Source organism: Leucopleurus acutus (assembly GCF_964270905.1).
Source record: "Leucopleurus acutus genome assembly, chromosome: 5".
Classification (NCBI taxonomy): domain Eukaryota; kingdom Metazoa; phylum Chordata; class Mammalia; order Artiodactyla; family Delphinidae; genus Leucopleurus; species Leucopleurus acutus.
The window spans coordinates 32,185,121-32,204,939 of record NC_139147.1 but is presented as its reverse complement, the minus strand read 5'-3'; the positions used below and the strand labels follow the sequence as shown (position 1 = coordinate 32,204,939).

Below are 19,819 nucleotides of genomic sequence, written 5' to 3'. Positions count from 1 at the left end.
GTGAAATCAACACACCCAAATGCATATATTTGCTATTATGAGTCACTTCACCAGTAGCTTTAATATTCTTGGAGCCTGCCTTAAGGCAGTTTGAGGTTTTCAATATTAGATACGCATTTGTAAAGAATGCAGAAACTATGACAGCTGTAAAGTGAACTTAAACTTTTGTCCCCAGTACAGTGGCCTCTACCCAGTAGACCTTAGGAAAAGTTTTTCATTAACTGCAGTTCTGTCATATACTCATATAAATGATTTTGTAAAATATATCCTCAACTCTTAAGCGAGGAGGTAGTCAACATCTTATCAGTGAGTTAATTTAAGTTTTTTTAAAAAATTTAATCAACTTACCTTTATACATGATAGCTAGTAGAACAACTTAAAGGAAACAAACCCACGTCAACTGGAAAACTGGAAACATAGTGAAACAGTCATACAATTGGGAAATCAAAGAATTTTTCTTCTCAGCTCTTCAACCTACTAGCAAGTTAGTATGTTCCCTGAGCATCGGTTCCCTCATCTATATAATGGGGCTAAAAAATCCCTACTCCACAAGATTGGACAAGGATTAAATTAGCCAATTTATGCATATACAGGGCTCATATTTCTTTTATATTATATGCCATAAGACTGTCATTGGACTTGTATTTCTTTCACTGTCTGGAATAAAAACAGAGGAAGTTCATAAAATTTGAGAAACACAGCTAGTGTGCTGAATGAGAAAACCAGAATTAAATGTATCTCGACAGTCTGGAATGATGGGCCAGCACTGACAAGATTAAAATTAATGGAGCAAATTTATAAGTCTGGTACTTGAACTTAGGTTTAAAAAATTAGCTGTAGAAGAATAGGCTGAGGCTACTCGGCTTAAAAAGAGAGTACATGTGAGTGTGTCAGGTGCGTCAGGATGACTTCAGTGTTGGAAGTCAATTAGCACACCTGTCTGAGCCAACGGAGTGAGTAGTTGTCGAAGAAACAAATCTAGTCTTAGCAGAATTATACGCAGATCAAAATCTGACCTGGTCAGATCACGAAGGGAGTAATGTGTCCTATTTTGAGCACTGCATTTTCAGGTAGACTTTTAAGAGGAAGACAGTGAGGATGGTTGGTGAGGCTGCACTAAAGGCTGAAAACCACATCATTGGAAAAGAAATCCAAAGACTTGGCACATTTAACCCCCAAAATAACAACGTTAGACTGGGCTTGACTTTTTCTTCCTTAATACTTTAAGAGTAAGATATGCTTATTCTAACTCCAGGCACCAAAACAAGCCAATGAATGGAAGTTAACATTGAGGCAGATTTCATCGTCTAGTACTTAGACTGCTTTTGAGACACACCGAAGCCGAGCTGACTCAGGCCATAGCAGGAGCCCGGGGAAGAACCTGGGAAAATCCAGTTGAAGGGTACAGAACGTGTAAGCAGTTAGGAGAAGAGCCAGGGGTAGAGGGAATTCAGGAAAGACTTGTTGGAAGTTGATTCACAAGGGAGCAGGCATAATTTCTTTAATTACTTCTGCAGCATGGCTGCAAAAATAGTCTTCCCCAAGTGGGCATTTCTATGAATGAGCTGGGTCTTAAAGTTGCACAGATCCAGGGCATGGTTTCCTGTTCAGGAGTCAGGTAGACCTAGGTCGCAGTTGGAGTTGGAGCCCTGTCCCAGTGTAATCAAAATGTGCTTTCCCAAATACAAGATTTGATGATGCAAGGAAGATGACATGAGCACCTAGCAAGTGGGAGTGGGCTGGGGGGTAGACATTGCTGAGATGAGGGTAGTTGTTGCCACTGTTAGTACTATTCTTTATCCATGTTCTGTCCACACAGCATTCTTGAGCCCTATCTTTTAAAGAATATGCACACAGACATAGAATGTACAGAATATGTGTATACTATAGATAATAAGAGACCAGTTATTGTAAATAATGAAGGGGGGCCTGGATAATGCCCCCCCTCAGAGATTATGTATAGGGAGCTCCAATACTGGGGAAATAATGGGAGTAGAATCATATCTGAGATTTCCTCCAAGTTTAATTCTGAATATTGGGAAGACCTTTCACATTATAATACCTTTCTTTCAGGAGGAGAAGGAAAGCAAGAACAATAAAGGGACCAATTAATACATGTCTCAATATTACATTATTAGACATTACTTTCCATTTTTCTTTCCGATGAGGAATTTTCTAAAATAATATTCTATTGCCAAAATGGTTACACTAGGGATTTTTCCTAGATTTCATGAAGGGATTAGCTGGCATGTTACCTCAACCAGAGAAATTAGAGATTGCCATGCAAATTATAGTAGTTACATTTTAAAATGATTACTAAGACACTTCCTAAAAGGTAGACGATTCCCTGAGGATGGAAGTTTACATGTGAGAGAACATGTATAGAAGCTAATATAATATGTTTGATATGTGTGTGTTTTCCATACAGTAATTCACTTTAACTCAACTAATGTTTATTAACACATTCTATATGTATGGAACTGTGCTAGGTATTCTGGGTTCATAAAAATTGACCCAATCCCTACCTTCAAGAAGAGGACTTTATATGCCTTAAAAAATGCAGTTCTCACAAAAATTCGCTCCTCAGAAGTAGCTTCCATTGATATTGCCATTTGACAGATGAGGTAACTGAAAAATAGTGAGGTTAAGAAATCTTCCCAATATTACATGGCTGTCGAGTTGCTAAGTTGGGGAGTTGCCAAATCTGTCTTATTCCAAGAACTCGACTCTTACCCTAGAGATAGATGGTAGCTAAAGTTGTAGGAGCAATGGAGACCAGTAGAGAAGTAAATCTGCCTGAGATGGAAAAGTTACAATCAAGTGCTTTCTGGCTCTAGTCTGTGAAAATAGGTAGCCTGAAGACCGATATGAGCCAAAGCTATTCCAAAGGTCTGATAAACTATGAGAAGCCAAAACTATCTCAGGTTTTCTCATTTTGCTTATTTATAAGTTTATAAATCAAGGTTATTACATCTAAGGGTTTTGAATAGCACTCTTTTTTTTTTTTTTTGCGGTACGCGGGCCTCTCACTGTTGTGGCCTCTCCCGTTGCGGAGCACAGGCTCCAGATACGCAGGCTCAGCGACCATGGCTCACGGGCCCAGCCGCTCCGCGGCATGTGGGATCTTCCCGGACCGGGGCACGAACCCACGTCCTCTGCATCGGCAGGGGGACTTTCAACCACTGCACCACCAGGGAAGCCCCTGAATAGCACTCTTGTTCTGTCTTGTCTTTCATTTGCTTGCCTTCCATGGACTTCATCAAACATACTTACCAACCTCATTTTTTAAAATTTTTATTGGAGTATAGCTGACTTACACTGTTGTGTTAGTTTCAGGTGTACAGCAAAGTGAATATTATATGCACATATGCATATGTCCACTCTCTTTTAGATTCTTTTCCCATGTAGCTGACCTCATTTTTTTTTTTTTGTTTGGCCACGCCATGAGGCATGTGGGAATCTTAGTTCCCAGCCAGAGATTGAACCCTTACCCCCTGCAGTGGAAGCTCAGAGTCTTTTTTTTTTTTTTTTTTTTTCTGATCTGTTCTCTCTTTCTATGAGTTTGTTTGTTTGCTTGTTTGTTTTTGAAGTATAATTGACCTACAACACTGTGTTAGTTCCTGTTACGTAACATAGTCATTCGATATTTCTATACATTTCAAAGTGATCACCAGCATGTCTAGTTACCATATGTCAACATACAAAGACATTACATAGTTATTGACTACATATCCCACCCTGTGCATTTCATACCTGTGAGTCATTTATTTTGCAACTGGAAGTTTGCAAAGAGATATGAACTTCCAGTTGACTTGCATTCTTAACCAAGAAACTTAGATCCCATGAATAAGGTGGTCTGGGGTAGTGAAAAGAGCATGCATGATTTGGGTCCAAAGGCCTGGCTTTTACTGCCTGCTCATGGATGCTGTGGCCTTGGAGCAGGTGTTCAGTCTTTCTGTAGCCAAGTTCCCTTCCTTGAACACTGGCAGCACGGAGTCTTAACCATTGGACCACCAGGGAAGTCCCCAACCACATTTTTCATATTCATGTTTTTGTTTTCTATCCGACCTCAGTTCTTTAAAAGTATTTAATCATTCATAAAACTAAAATTCTTGTTTCTGTTGCTTGTGCGATGGAAAGTAATCCAGAATATATGTGCCAAGATACAGTACTTTGAGAAGGAGAATTATGGATATTAGAAAAATCTTAATTTTCTTCTCTTGTTCATCCTGTGTTCCCTTTTACTACTGTAAACAAAGCAAAGCATCTGTACTTAGAAAATCTCTTTAGAAACAGGCAATTTTTATCAAGTACAGACTTCTTAGTAAGTTTAACAAAACACTCTCTTGTTGGGAAAAAAGCGCAACATAAATGACCACTAGTAGCAATTTAATTCTCACTATGTTCTTGGTCTCCTTTCCAAAAATGTTGGTGTTCTTGAGATTTAGAACTCTTTATTGAACCTTTCTGACAGTGATACAATAACTAAACTAAACCAAACCATCAATTAAATAGATGTTAAGTACTCTTTTCTCATCAGATTTGTTTTGTTCTGTTCTATTCTGTTTTATTCTATCTTATCCTGTGCTATCCTATTGTGTTGGTGGTTCCTGTATCCTCCATCATAACCATTAACTTATCATATATCTTATTTGGGAAGCTATCCAGGTTCATGTTATACGGTGAGGATGTCTTTTTGTGCTTGCTTTTCACTTATGTGTGTCCATTCTCTCCATTACTCATCTGCTGTGCTGCAACTCCTGGCTCTTTTCTTTCTGGCATAGTTAGGATCAGTACAGAAGGTTGTGTAACAAACTCAGAGGAGATTGCATAGGCTCCTCATCTTTGGCAAGAAAGTGATCATTACATGATAGGAGGAGCCCTCAGATGCTGCTGTTTGCCATTGTTATCTTTGCCTCCTGCTCTTTATTGCTGTCTCCATGCCCTCTGCTTGTTGTCTCTCTCTATATGTCCTATCCTCCTGACTCCAGTAAAAAGGTTAAGTTGTTCCTATTTTATTCTGTATCACAGGTTGGAATTATCCTTCACAGTTGGAATGCTGCTTCTTTTCTGAGATTTTTCTATGAATGAAAGGATTGTTTCCCCCATGCTTTCATTCAAGTCAGTTGCATTGTCTAGGATCTGACACAGTCTCCTTGGATTGTTGCAGATGTTCCCCCAACAAGTCAGGGGGTGGATCACAAGCAGGTCCAGCGAGAACTGGGAGATGTCGTACTGCATCTCCACAACCCCACCGTCCTTTCTTCCTCTTCGGTCGAAGTGCACTGGACAGTGAGTCATTGTTGCTGCCGTAATATTTGATCTCAGTTTTAATAAGCAGATGACTTTGGAAGATCATTACCTGAAAAAATATATGTATATATAGAGAGATGCAACAGATAGTTAAATTATATATATCTGTTGCTTACCTCTCTACCAATGATAACTTTATAATGTAAGCATTGTTTATTATGGTAGCTGTGAAATGGCTTTAAACAGAGAAAAATTTCATCTTGTGTGTATTTTATATTATGCTGCAGTAATGAACTTTACCAGTCTCAGGCGAAACAAATTATGTATTCATAGTACTATAACGATAGGATCATTAGCATATGAATTTTTTAAACTGAAAAGTATTTCTGAATAATATTAAGTAGTCTTTTAAAATTAGGAAGTGGAAAAATACATTTTATTTCCTCATCCCCTTGACACTCTGACTTACCTCTAGATATCTGTTGTGGAAGTGCCATGATGCCTCACATTTCTGCATGAAGCATAGAAATTAGTATCTAATATTGTACATAAAGGCTGCAAAAGCGGACGTATTACAAAAGATAGTGATTTGTTTTTAGTATTCTACTTTATGTAAACTAGAAAACTGTGGAATGAAGTCAGATAGAATTTTTTGGCATTGTGTCACATTTAATTTTCATAATTTTCTAAAAAGCCAATAAAAGGACATGAATGGTTGCATTTTTATTTGTCATTTTAACAGGTGGACCAACAGTCTCAGTATATTCAAGGATACAAAATTCTTTATCGCCCGTTTGGAGCCAGCCATGGTGAATCGGAGTGGTTAGTTTTTGAAGTGAGGACTCCAACCAAAAATAGCGTGGTTATCCCTGATCTCAAAAAAGGAGTCAACTATGAAATTAAGGCTCGTCCTTTTTTTAATGAATTTCAAGGAGCAGATAGTGAAATTAAATTTGCCAAAACCCTAGAAGAAGGCAAGTATAACGAAATGTGCGGTTACTATGCATTGCAATACTTTTTTGTTAGGCTTTTATTAACTTAATGGAAAAGTATGAATGACATTAAGTCATAATATTAGTGACATTAATTATTAACTGTTTTGATAGTGAGCATTGTATTTTGTTAATAGGATTTATTTAATTAGAACTACTAAAAACCAAAATTCTATTATACTCGACTTGCTTTAGTAGTGGCCTATCTGAAAATGTGCGAATGTGTACATTGTGTTACTTAATGACATATTGGATATATTTAATTATTCAGAACTAAGATTCACATTTAAAGATGGAATTATCCTCAATTTGCTTGTCTTTCCATTAATTATTTTTCATTCATTTATCAAATGTTATTTTGAGTGATGATCCGTAAATAAGGTGAGTAATGTTTTGGTTTGCCCGGGACCTTCCGGGCTTAGCATTTTATGCCTCATGTCCCTGGAAACCCTCAGCTCTAGACAAACCAGTATGTTTGGACACTCTATAACTAGAGATTAAAAATTAGTATTTACGTAAAGGTTAAAGGTTACATGTCACAAGTGTACTCTTTAAAAATAACCAGAATTTTTCCTAAAATGTCTTTATTACTTTGATTACAATAAACTATAGGATACAGTTAATAACATGGATGGTTAGTATTTATCTTTATGCTTTTGAACATTTTTAGGGAGAACATGGGACTAGGGTTACAGGGTAGGAGAAAGAGGAATTCTCCTGGGATCTTTTGTGGAGATAATCTATATAACTTTGGTTATGGAAAACTCACAATAACAATAGGTTAGCAATATCGAGGAAAAACAAATAGTTTGGGACTATTCAAATTGAATGAGATACATCTTTAAAACATATACATATATGGATATAAATTTTATATGTTTTTGTTTAAACGTTAAATGCCTGCTTTCAGTGTTCTCTAGTGTGCTCATAATATATCTACTTTTTAAAACAATTTCATAGCACCCAGTGCCCCACCCCAAAGTGTAACTGTATCAAAGCATGATGGAAATGGAACTGCAATTCTTGTCAGTTGGCAGCCACCTCCTGAAGATACTCAGAATGGAATGGTCCAAGAGTATAAGGTAAATACATATATAGCAATTTACTGATGGACACCGCTCTCCCCTGCAGAAAAAAAAAAAGGGGAAAAAAAAAAAAAAAAGCAACCTTGGTTAAATTGTTCATGGATATTTGGCGCCATCTGCTGGTCCACACAGCAGCATGTAAAATTATTTTTAAAATACTTTCCTGTTTATTCAATAATTGTGAAATAATTTTTTCTTAAGCCATTTGAAAAAAAGAATTTAAAAGAGAGAATTTACCTGGTCACATTACATATAGGTACCTATAATTTCACACAAACAACAAACGTAAAGGCTAATAAAAGAATCTCTTTATTTTTCCCCTTAAAAAACAGCTTAAATACATTTTGCAGAACTAGTTTGCCCCATGGAATTGTATCAGATATGGTTTGATTTCTTTCTTTTAACATGTTTGGAATTTTGTAACATTGGAGCTAAGTTGGAAAAATTATTTTATTGTGCCTGAAAATTCTTTTATAAACCTTGTTTTCATCTCTAAACAAAATTTTATGTCTCAGAGGAAATTCAATTATAAACTTCTGTATATATTTAAATGAATTTTTTAAACATGTGATGTATTGTCAAGTAATGTAATCCAGTGATTCTGAATAATTATTTTTACCTGTGAAGTTATCAGCTCTAATCATTGAATTTAGAGAGGCTTATATAGATTCATCTCCAGCAAATATTTTCAAGCATGCCAAGGTACAATAAAAATTAAGAACATGAGATTTATCCTGTTAATGAATATACATTAAAGCACAGTTTTAATGAGCTATGATAAATGAATAAATGATAGATTGAATTAGGGAAATCTCAATAGAGAGTAAATTTTATGTGTATTTTTTCAACACTTATGTAAACACACTACATACTAGAAGACTTTTAACTGTAAAACATGTATTTCTATAGACACTGAAATATATGTATATATATTTCAGTATATATGTCCATTATACCTCAGTATTTTTCTAGTTACTAGCTAAATTATGATACTTTGTAAATTATCTCATATATGTAAAAATTTATATATGTTTATTGATATGAAACTGATGCTAAGAAGGTGAGCACATTTACCTTCTACAGGTAGTTATATGCTAACATCAGAATCACTTATGGAATCATTTTCCAAATATAGGTGCCTGGCCACCATTTTCAGAGATTCTGATTCAGCAAGTCTAATAAGGCCCTTGCATATATACTTTGGTAGATCTTTCCAGGTGATTCTGTTGTGCACTTTTGGATAAAACCCAAATAAAGATTGTAAGTGTACTTTTGAGTACCAAATTAATTTGTACAATGACCAAATATACTGAGCTCAATTTTAGGTATAACAGTTTATTTTAAAATGATTTTTAAAAACAAACTAAAACCTCTGTATGACAGTTGCATGTACTTTAAAAGGGCAACATATTTTTAAAGTATTTAAAATACTGCCATAAATGTGCTGTGGATATTTTAGGGTATTTCAAATAGATCTTCTACTGTAATGGAGTCATGAAAAGGTAAGAGTCTCTACTCTTTCAAGTGCCTTCTCATGAGTTTCAAGGTTATTTCAAGACTGGGAAGTGATGGGGTGCTATGGTTCAGTCCAGAAAAATAAACCATCATAGAGATTTTCAAGCATATAAAATGCGGCGATGTCTCAGCTCTTAAGCGAAATTGTGTAATGTAGGCATTTTCCCCTAAGAGTCAAAACTCATTTCTCTCCTAAAGAAATGTGAAAGGGTGGATTTCACTTAACTTCATGGTCAATTTAAAATAATAAAATGCCTTTCACAACCTGATTGACTGGTACAAAATCAGTTTGTGGCTTTGGTTCAGCTGTGTAATGTAATTGAGGGAGAAAAAATCACAAAGGACGCTTTATTTCCAAATGGTCAGACCCTGGTATAGAGTCTGACCATTTGTTGGTATTATGCATTGAAATTATATTAAAATAATATTAACTTTCAACGAAAAAAAATTAAAGGCTCTTGCCCGTGTGATAGAGGACACTGACACTCTTAGATTTATTTGAAATCCCATTTCCTGTTACAGTTTAGACAATAGGCTACTTGAAACTAATCCTACACCTTGCTTAAGGACATCGTAAAGAATATAAAGCATGTTTTACTACTCCATGGATCATTTTCTTATAGAAACTGAGTCCAAATACTGTCATGCATCATATTCAAGCTCTGTAACATTGCAAAAGATCACTCTAATAATTAAATAATCCGTTAGTGAAATTTAAATTAAGAATTATAGCATAGTTCAGAAATCTTAATTTCCTGAAAATAATTTCCTACCACAAATATCAAAGTTAATGAGACATACAATAATTTTCTTATTAGGAGAATATTTTTCTTTTAAATCAAATATGTATTGTTATTCTTTATGATCTTATGTATGTTATTAAAGGCTAATTAAAATTACTGTAAATACAAGATCAGAGTGCTATGTTTCTTTCATTTTTCTTTTCAGTGCTATTTTTCTTTCAAATTTTTCTTTCATTTTCAACCTACCATAGGTGGAATAAATCCTAGAATGATCCTTATTCTTTATGTTCAGTTTTATTTTTAAAAACCATGTTTATGCCAAGATACTTTAGATTATTCAGAAGCTCTCTCTTTTTAAATCAGCTGTTTCTCGATTTTGACATGAAAGGTGATGGGACTGTGACAGCACCAGGGAATTTTATCTAGAGAACTGTTGAAGTAAAGTATTAGACACAGAGTTTCCTACTCATTTTTGTTTTGTGATATCTGGTCAGCTAGTATTATGCAAGTCCATAGTAGGAATGCAAATACTGAATGATAATAGGTAAGTTATTGTTCTTTATCTAGATGTATATAGCTTTTTGCAAGTTCCTTTTATTTTTTCCTGGCATATAATTTCTAGGTGTTAAAAAAACAAAAAAGTCCTGATGATAAGGTTAAGAACCAGGGTCTTGGTAGAATCATTTGTAGAATCATCTGATATAATCCTTTGTAGAAACTTTTATAGAATCACCTGGTATAATCCTTTAAAAGTATATAAGAAAGTTCAAGGAGGCCTTTAAGGTACTACTAAGGTACTACTAGGTTGGACTAGAAGAGTCTTCTCAGAACTAGATCCAGGGGAAAAATGACTTTTGAAACTTCCTACATTAGGTTCATGATAGGTCTGAACTCTGTCTAAGTCTAAAACCACAGTGCTGATCTTTGCATTAACTTATATAATTTGTTGTGTTCTTCTTATAGGTTTGGTGTCTGGGCAATGAAACTCGATACCATATAAACAAGACAGTAGATGGTTCCACCTTTTCTGTGGTTATTCCCTCACTGGTTCCTGGGATCCGGTATAGCGTAGAGGTGGCAGCCAGCACTGGGGCGGGAGCCGGGGTGAAGAGTGAGCCACAGTTCATCCAGTTAGGTGAGTGCCAGTGCAGATCTGGTTTGAAAGACATATCAGTGTACCCACTGTCCTGCTTTTCTTTTTGGTATATAGTGGAGCCAACCATTGCAAGTTGAATAGGCTATGGAATGTGGCAATAGAATTATGAAAATGACGGTGTTAGCTTTATTTTACCTATCTATAATATCACAACTGAATTTAAACTTATCCAAGCACACATTTTTAAATGATATTTTAAGCAAAAGGCTGTCAGTATTGTGTCATCCTAATCCTGTCCTATTGAATTTTTTTTCATCTTTTCAATAAATACTATTAATTGAGCAACAAGGATGCCTCAGGGAACAGGAAAGATGCAGTCTGCACCTGCATGGAACTTACAGCGGTTTGGGTTTAAAAAGAAACAACTTAAACTAGGTATTGGAAGTTTACAGCAATATGTAATTTATATTCACCATTTATGTGTCTTTAAAATTGTATTGCTTTTGATAACAAAAAAGATAGATTGAGATGTAAAAGAGCATTGGAATATGACATATGCTAATTACTTAGAAAGTTAAAAATGCAATGTGTGCTTCAAAAGTGGTTAGATGAATAAAAAAGAAACACAAAAACCTGACAGAAGCCTTAGTTACCACACTTCATGATAGACAATGTGGCATGAACATAAAATTCAAATTTATTGGTTACCAGTAAAATCTGAAACAAACAACAAAAAAACAGCACCAAAATTATAAATGGAAAGGGGAGAGAAAAGGGTCAGATATTAAGAGGTGACATTTAAATTAAGATACTAAGAAGTATATAGTCAACTTTGTTTGTTCCTTTCACATCAGAAGTTAAGCATTAGTAATATTTCATGCCAGTTGCTAAATTATGAAAATGAATCAGATACATGAATCTTTATATATCACAAATAAGTATATAGTACTGTTGCATGTTGATAATATCGATGACATCTTAGAAATTATTTCAGAACAAAATTAAGAAATTATTTCAGAACAAAGTTAATTCCACTGTGAATAAACTTTGTTGCTGTACGTAATGAACTTTGCATTCAATTTGGAAACAGCTATTGATGTTCCAGTGTTAAGACTGCTACCCGCTGTAACAGATAACACTTGCAGAACTTCTGGAGTGTAATATAATAAAGTCTACCTGAAGTCCAGTGGTTGTAGCTATGGAGGGTCACAGGCTGATGAGGGGTCCCTTCTTTAACACGGGGCTTCCAAGGTTGACCCTGGGCCAGAAGAAAGGAAGAAAAGAAACACATAGTGTGGAGGAGGGTTTAAATGGCACACGTCTGGAAATGGTGCACATCACTGCTGCACAGAGCTTAGTCTCGTGATTCCAAACAGATGAATGGCAGCACTGCAAAATCAAGTAACTGGCTAGGGAGCTACCTCCCAACAACTCTATGCTATGAGAGTACCATTCACGTCTTTAGTGGAGAGCTGGCTGCTTCTGCCACAGCCATTGGTCAGAATTTGATTTTTGGATTATCTTTTACAACGAGCACTTTTTTTTAACAGAGATTATAATATACACAACTTTTAAGCAAAAAGAGCTTCATGGTTTATTTCTGGTTCATTTATTCCAAAATTTTTAGGCGATACCGAAAACTATGTTTAAAAATTGCGTGATGCATCTGTGACAACGTTATCTAAGGTATGGGGGAAAATAGTCTGAACATAGATCTTTTTACTCAAATAGTTGCCTAGTTTTGTGAAAAGTCAGTATTAACTTATTAAAACTGAAATTAAAAGTTACATGGTGATGACCTTATACATTGTCATGTCATTTACTTATTTTGTATAATATATGACTTTCAGTACTGGGTTTTCAAATATGAATTAGAAAAAGGACCATGTGTAATTTTATTTATTTAAGATTTAAATCATGGGATTTAAGGGTCAAATTGGTTTTCTTGAAATTATAGATGTGTTCCAATTTTCCATATCTTAATATAGCCTCAGCTGCAGTGAGACAAAGACTGAGGTACAGAGAGGCCATTTTAATTCATTAGTCACACCACACTTTATTCTGTTAAGCCCATCTGGTCGTCTGCATGGAACCTCTCTTGGCTGTCTGCATAAAATCTGAAGCTACCCAACTTAACCTCACACAAATAACCATGAAATCTATAAACCTAGCAGATACAAAGGGTGTAGTAGAAATAAAAAGAAGAGTCAGCTTGGTGAACTTTCAGAGGATGAAGTGCTTGTAGGATAACCATAGATAAAAGAGTCTGGAACATGAAATAAAACTTTTAGTCAACAAACAGTTGAAGGCAGGTGACGACAACTGCTTGTGAAAATAGGTTTTTCAGACTTGACCCCCCATAGAATGAAATCTGGAATTCTGTTCAAGAAAAAAGCAAATAAAAAACACACGCATGGGCTTCCCTGGTGGTGCAGTGGTTGAGAGTCCGCCTGCCGATGCAGGGGACACAGGTTCGTGCCCCAGTGTAGGAAGATCCCACATGCCGCGGAGCGGCTGGGCCCGTGAGCCATGGCTGCTGAGCCTGCGCGTCCGGAGCCTGTGCTCCACAATGGGAGAGGCCACAACAGTGAGAGGCCCGCGTACTGCAAAAAAACAAAAACAAAAACAAAAAAAAAGCACATGCATGCACAACATGAGTAGCAATTTAGCCTTTTTATGTAGAAAGGGGTGCTATTTTCCTAAGACTGTTTCCTTAGCCATTGAATGCTACTTATTTTACCTGCCAGTGTCTTAACAGGATGCAATGTCATTTAATAAGAAAAAATAATCAGTAAGCATTTTTTTTCTGTTTGAGAAATGTTATTCATAACTAATGAGTTATACCAATTATTTTTCTTGGAAAAAAATAGAGTTTTGGACTGAAACAAATGTTTCTACTTTAAAGCAGGTGGTGTTAGCAGAACATTTTCAGAGTCAAATGCACGGGCTTCAGTAGTTGTGGCACACGGGCTCAGTAGTTGTGGCGCATGGGCTTAGTTGCTCCGAGAATAGCAATAAATTCTATCAATTTTTAATTCTTGAATCAAAATAGCTGACAGAAAACAGGAGACTTTTTGACTATTCATAACACTTGATAATTCTTGCCCATATTTAATGAACATTCTTATAGATATTGCTGGCCATGTTCATTATTTTAAAAGAAAGATTTTTCATAGTTCTTTCAATGGTAACATGATTTTAATTTTTCATTTTTTTTATTAATGATTCTGAATTTTTTTTTTTTTTTTTTTTTTTTTTTTTTTTTGCGGTACGCGGGCCTCTCACTGCTGTGGCCCCTTCTCGCTGCGGAGCACAGGCTCCGGACGGACGCGCAGGCTCAGCGGCCATGGCCCACGGGCCCAGCCGCTCCGCAGCACACGGGATCCTCCCAGACCGGGGCACGAACCCGCGTCCCCTGCATCGGTAGGCGGACTCCCAACCACTGCACCACCAGGGAAGCCCAACGATTCTGAATTTTTATAGACCCTTCTAAACATAGTTTCAAACAATGTGTTTCTGAGGGAGTTAAGCGTCTTAGACTATTCAAGGGTGAGAGGAGGGGAGATACACACACACACACACACACACACCCACACACACACAATTTTTTTTCATTGTCTCATTGAGTTTTACACCCAAATTAACCCAAAGACGGCTTTTCAGATTCTCATGGAAACCCCGTGTCACCTGAGGACCAAGTCAGCCTTGCTCAGCAGATCTCAGACGTTGTGAAGCAGCCAGCGTTCATCGCAGGAATCGGGGCAGCCTGCTGGATCATCCTTATGGTTTTTAGCATCTGGCTCTACCGACACCGGAAGAAGAGAAATGGGCTGACTAGTACTTATGCAGGTATCAGAAAAGGTATTAGCTTTCCTAAGCTTTCCATATTTTACTGTGTTTACATAACTCTTCATTTTAATCTGTGACTCCAAGTTATTCATGATTACGTATATGCTATATGAAATTATTTTAATATATAAAGATCTTCAAAAGTGCTTTTATTTTATTGCAGTATCTAGGTATAACCTCCTCTTGAGTATCAGTACTACAAATAGGCTTATCAGTTTCAGGCCCAGTTCCTTTAAAATATATTTCACCAGGGTAGGTCTACACTTCGTTGCGATACCATTCCCTTGTTCTCTTAGGGAATTACTTTATATTCTGGAGGAAACTTTTTAATCTCCTTGTCACAGGAATTATAAATACAATCCTGGACTGTCGCACAACTTTAAAGGGCGTGTTGTTGCCCTTTGTAAAGCTAAAGAGATTATTTATAAATAATGATATTTCCGATTATTTCTGATTATTTATAAAATAGTTTCTTGATAAATGTGCTTCAGTTTTCAGAGAGAGGAGGTTTAGAACTTTTTTATTGTTAAATTTAAAGTTGCAGAGCTGAATATGTATACACTGTTAATGGGTGATGATGATTTGTTAAAAATGTGTTTACAGTTTAGAAGAGAACGTTTATTTAGCTGCAATTGTTTACAATTTTATGGACGAGCCAAATATGCTAAGGATTTCACAGACATTTTTACCACATATTCTCGAAGTCTGTAGGCTGGTGGTTTGTATTTTATATTTTGTGATGAGGTTGTTAACACTATCAGATAGATAATCCTTTTGCCTTTCCCTCCTCAAATAGCTTCATCCGCTCTGGGCATCAGATCTGGGCTCTAAGGCAGGGTGATTGTAAGTCCCAGTTTTCAGGCCACCGTCCCAATTTATGTCTTTAGTCCAACTGAATTATTTACAGTGCTCCTTTGGCTCTTAAAATTGTCCTAGTTTTTGGATGGCAAATTATACACTCACCCTAGTTATAGGGTCCACACTTAGGTCTAAGATTACACTTTTGCTGCAAAGCAAATTTAAAGAGGATGACCAGTAAACACATACCTCCCTTCACCATCACCACCCTTTAAAAAAAATTGTCTGCATATTTCCTAAGTGAACATTTCCTGCGTGGCTTGGCCAAGCCATTTCTCTGATCAGTGATATGGCAAAGTCAGAATTTGTTAGTGCTAGCTAGACCTTTTCTCAATGAGAAGTTCTATTGAATATCCCTGTACGCTTGCAAAACAGTCTGGGACAACAGTCTTAAAATATTTGTGCCCTTGGTCCCAAGGTGTCTTGGCAAGAGTCAACACAAATTCATCACCCACACTGTGGAAATCCATGAATGTGCCTCCTGTCCGTGGCTCCACAGCAATCTCTTCGTGTACCTATGTTCACCTTAGTGTTATCATCCTTAAATACGTCTTTTTCAGATATGTAGAGATAAAGCAAAGAGATAAAGCAAAATGCAGAGATAAAGCAAAATGTCAGTATCCCTGCCTGTGAAATGGAAAACGAGGGCTGGGAAGTTACTGCGGAGAGACTGGGTGCTTGTTACGTATACAAAGTAGATTAATGTCAGGCACACGTGTTACCGTATAAAACCTTTGACTGAAAAACAAGGCAGAGAAGGGGTTTGTGGGTGTCTGTGTGTTGTGAAGCCGGGCAGCGGCAGGCTGTTGGGAGTTGTGTGTTTGAAATCCCATTTGAATGAAGAAAAGTGACTAACGTCTAGACGTAGAGTCTCCTGAATTCCCCAGAAATCCTGTATTTTTTATTGCCATGAAGTCTGATAGCTGTGTAGTTGTAACAATTGAATGCTCTCTCTTGTCTTGAAATCTAAATATGTGACATGAAACCCTCTCCCCTTCTGAAATGTTTCTTTTCTTTTACTAATGTACTTTAAGCATGCCGGCAAATGCCTATGTGCTCTTTCTGCAAAACCTGTTAAACTAATATCATCGTCCTTTTAACTAGCTTGTGTTTAAGCAGAACTCACAGAACATAATTACAAATGTAATTGGTGAGCATTCGATTCTGCTTTCCTCACTTTGCCGTGTTAGCACTTTTTCATAATTCTGGTTGTATGCAGTTTTGAAAAGTGCATCCTGAAATCTTAAATTGTCTATGCCCAGAACAATGCTGGTAATTCTAAGAAAAAAGGAAGTGAAATATTTTAAAGAAATCAATAGGCTGTTGACCTATAAACCATCAAACCAGAGTGTGACTTTTGGGTAATAGTGAGCATTTTTAACATTTCTCCCCTACATTTATCCGGAGGTGTGCCCTCTGCTCGTACCCCTTGTCCACATACGTAGTGGGAGTTTATTTTATTACTGGAAGCTTTGAGAATTAAGTTGTCCTTTGGTGTACACGCTGTAAAAAATTCATTTAGACAGAACTCTTTTCATCTCTTCTTCAATTCCTTAAACTGAGGTTAGCAGTTGGCTAGGAATACTGACGGGGACCTTTCATTTTTTGCCTGTGTCCTTTTGGTTGCAAATTAATGTTCAGGCACTGCAATTCTTGCTTGAGTAGCTTTACTTTCAAATGTACCTCTTTATTATTTTTTATGAGGACTAGTTACTATGGCTCTGAATTTTTGATTGTAGCTAAATTACGTTGACTCTCTGAAAAGACCTGACTGAAAGAAGACACGGTAGAATTCCTAAGACAGAGACCGCTGTGCAGCAAAGGAAGCCCAGTGTATAAACTGTATCCCCAGCATTGAGGGTTTTGTTTTTGCTCCTCCTAGTATGCGCAGAAATAAAATGGTTTGGTAAGAAGTGACAGTTGTAAAGGATGCTACGGCATTTGAATTTGCAACCCCAGTGCTCTAATCTTCAAGTAAATTTCTTGGAGAAGTTCAAATGTGAAGTGGCAGCTTTTTGATCCGTGATAAGTAATCAACATTCTAGTTTGTGTGTATTAAGGATTTCTTAAAAGCAAATTTTAGTCTACAAGGAAGTAATGTAGATTTCCTTGCTTTCTTTACCAGAGCAGTGTTTACTTTAAATTAACGTGAAGAGCTTGGAAAAAATGTCAGCCTCCTCCCTCTATGAAATGACATGGAAATAGCTGTGGTGTTATCCAACACCCAGGAATGAGAGAAGATAGGAAAAGTGGCAGAGGCAAGGCTGCTACTTTTGAGGTCTGCAGTTCAATTTCAGGCATTATTGATTGGATTAAGATTTATAACTGCAGGGTGAAGGTTTTCAGAGGGGCATTATTGTTCTATTGTTTAGCTTTTGGTGTGGTATTTAAAAAAAAATGCTCAGCCTACTTCTAGGAAGCTTCTAAATGTAAACTATAATAGAGAAGTTAAAGTTTAAAGCTCCCCATTTTTCCTGTCCCTTCACAAATTTCCATCATGATAAAAATGTAGCATTACACTGTTTATATGATAAGTATCAGGCATTTCTTGGCAGTGAAACAATTCAGTTTTATGGGTTTTTTTGTTCCAGTTCTTTCTTTGCTTGCTGCCTTCCTTTCTTCCTTCCTTTCCTTCTTTCTTTCCCTCCTTTCCTCCTTCCCTTTCCTCTTCTCTTCCTTCCTTCCTTCCTCCCTCCTTCCATCTCTTTCTTACTTTTTCCTTTCTTTCTTTCTTTCTTCCCCCCTCTTTCTTTCTTTCTTTCTTTCTTTCTTTCTTTCTTTCTTTCTTTCTTTCTTTCTTTCTTTCTTTCTTTCTTTCTTTCTCTTTCTCTCTCCTTCTTTCTTTCTTTTTCTTCCCCCCTCCTCCCTCCCTCCCTCTCTCTCTTTCTTTCTTTCTCTTTCCATCTTTCTCTCTGTCTCCTTCCCTCTGTCTCTCTTTCGATGATGAATACTTAAATGCACCTATTAGTTAGCCCACTTTAATGAGCCTTTACTTTAAGATTTCTAGATAAGGTTTAGGCAAGACCCTGATAATACTTGTTTAAGAACCCATTATCCAATGTTTGGAAATGATTAATAGTAGAGGATTCCTGTTTGTACTAAAGCCATGAGCTAAATCTCTATTACTAAATGCAGGGGTCATTTGCAGGCTAACCCAGCACAATCCCCACCCCCTCCCGTCCTAGAACGTCAGACCCTTCAAAATGGTACCTCAGAGACAAGCTTCTTTTTTAACCTCAGATTTGGTTTTATTCATATATCAGAGTGTCAGAACTACTGGCCTAGTTATTTACATTTGTTTTATGTTCAGCTGTCTGCTTGATTTATACTAATGTGATATGTTCCCTTTCTCTCTTCAGCTTAATAACTGGTTTATATTTTGTTTTGATTTTTCAGTCCCGTCTTTTACCTTCACACCAACAGGTATATATTTGCGCTTACCCCCCTCCTTTTCTTTGTTAGTTTGGCATGTGTTGTACTATTGTGTTTCTGTTTTTATTTCATTTTCTGCAGTAAGCTGGGGGGAAAGGACTTACAATGGAAGACAGTACATTTATTCATGCCAGGCATGCACTTGAAGTAGAAATGGTTGGTGTTGCCTGTCATTCCTTCAATGCCGTTACTTATTCGTGACTCCGCATTGCATCTTAGCCTTGTTTGCATGTGTTTCATTAGATGGACACACTGTTTCTACCCTCAGCATGATTTAACATGCTAATGATCACATTGATTATTTCAGACTTGGCAGTGCATTTTTTTCCCTTAACTTAAGCTTTCAGGTTTTCAAACAAAAATTTCTCTCCCTTGCAATTCTCTATCCGTACAATCAACATTCTTAAAGGTAACCAAAATATCCAGCACATGTGAAAGATAAAACTTGTCATTTTCCTTAAGTCCGAGCACTAAGATTCCATTCCATTCAGTTTCTTTCAAAGTGGGTCCTCTTCTTTTGATTCACCTTTAGTAAAAGATGTACCTGTACGCTTTCCTCCTCGGTTTTAATCCAGTTATTATAATCACTGGGAGCACTTATCTCTCCTTAACAGACTCCCAGTTTGGTGTTCTTCTAAGTAGCAGAATTTAGCAGCTTTTAGAAACATATTTTTCCTTAGAAAATGGGTCTGTATTTACAGAAACGCTAATATCCTTAACCCCTTGCCTGACTATGTGCAAATCTTTTTCTGTTATGGCTAAATTTTATACCCATAATTTATTAAGCCGAGGATGCTTTCAAGAGCATTAAAATATATTTTCAATATGTATACATGTCTGATGAAAATACATTGAGAAGGGTTTTCACAAGCCACAGTAAAAACTAGGTCGCATTCATTACTAGTCACAACTTGGCATACATCTTTGTGTGTGGAGAGAAAGAAGGTTTTTTTAACATTTATCTTTGTCTCACTGGTACTCATATTTCTGGGGAAA

General features: G+C 36.6%; 1 protein-coding gene across 1 annotated transcript in view; it reads left to right on the top strand.

The window, feature by feature from the left end:
- ROBO1 (roundabout guidance receptor 1) overlaps positions 1 to 19,819 on the top strand; it is a gene marked incomplete at its 5' end in the record, with an annotated part of 763,721 nt that overhangs the window by 694,976 nt on the left and 48,926 nt on the right. Inside the window, 6 exons of the mRNA XM_082840323.1 lie at positions 5,171 to 5,292; positions 5,996 to 6,227; positions 7,206 to 7,327; positions 10,552 to 10,723; positions 14,348 to 14,545; positions 18,788 to 18,814. Coding sequence (XP_082696449.1) covers positions 5,171 to 5,292; positions 5,996 to 6,227; positions 7,206 to 7,327; positions 10,552 to 10,723; positions 14,348 to 14,545; positions 18,788 to 18,814 — 873 coding nt within the window. The remainder of the gene's footprint in view (positions 1 to 5,170; positions 5,293 to 5,995; positions 6,228 to 7,205; positions 7,328 to 10,551; positions 10,724 to 14,347; positions 14,546 to 18,787; positions 18,815 to 19,819) is intronic.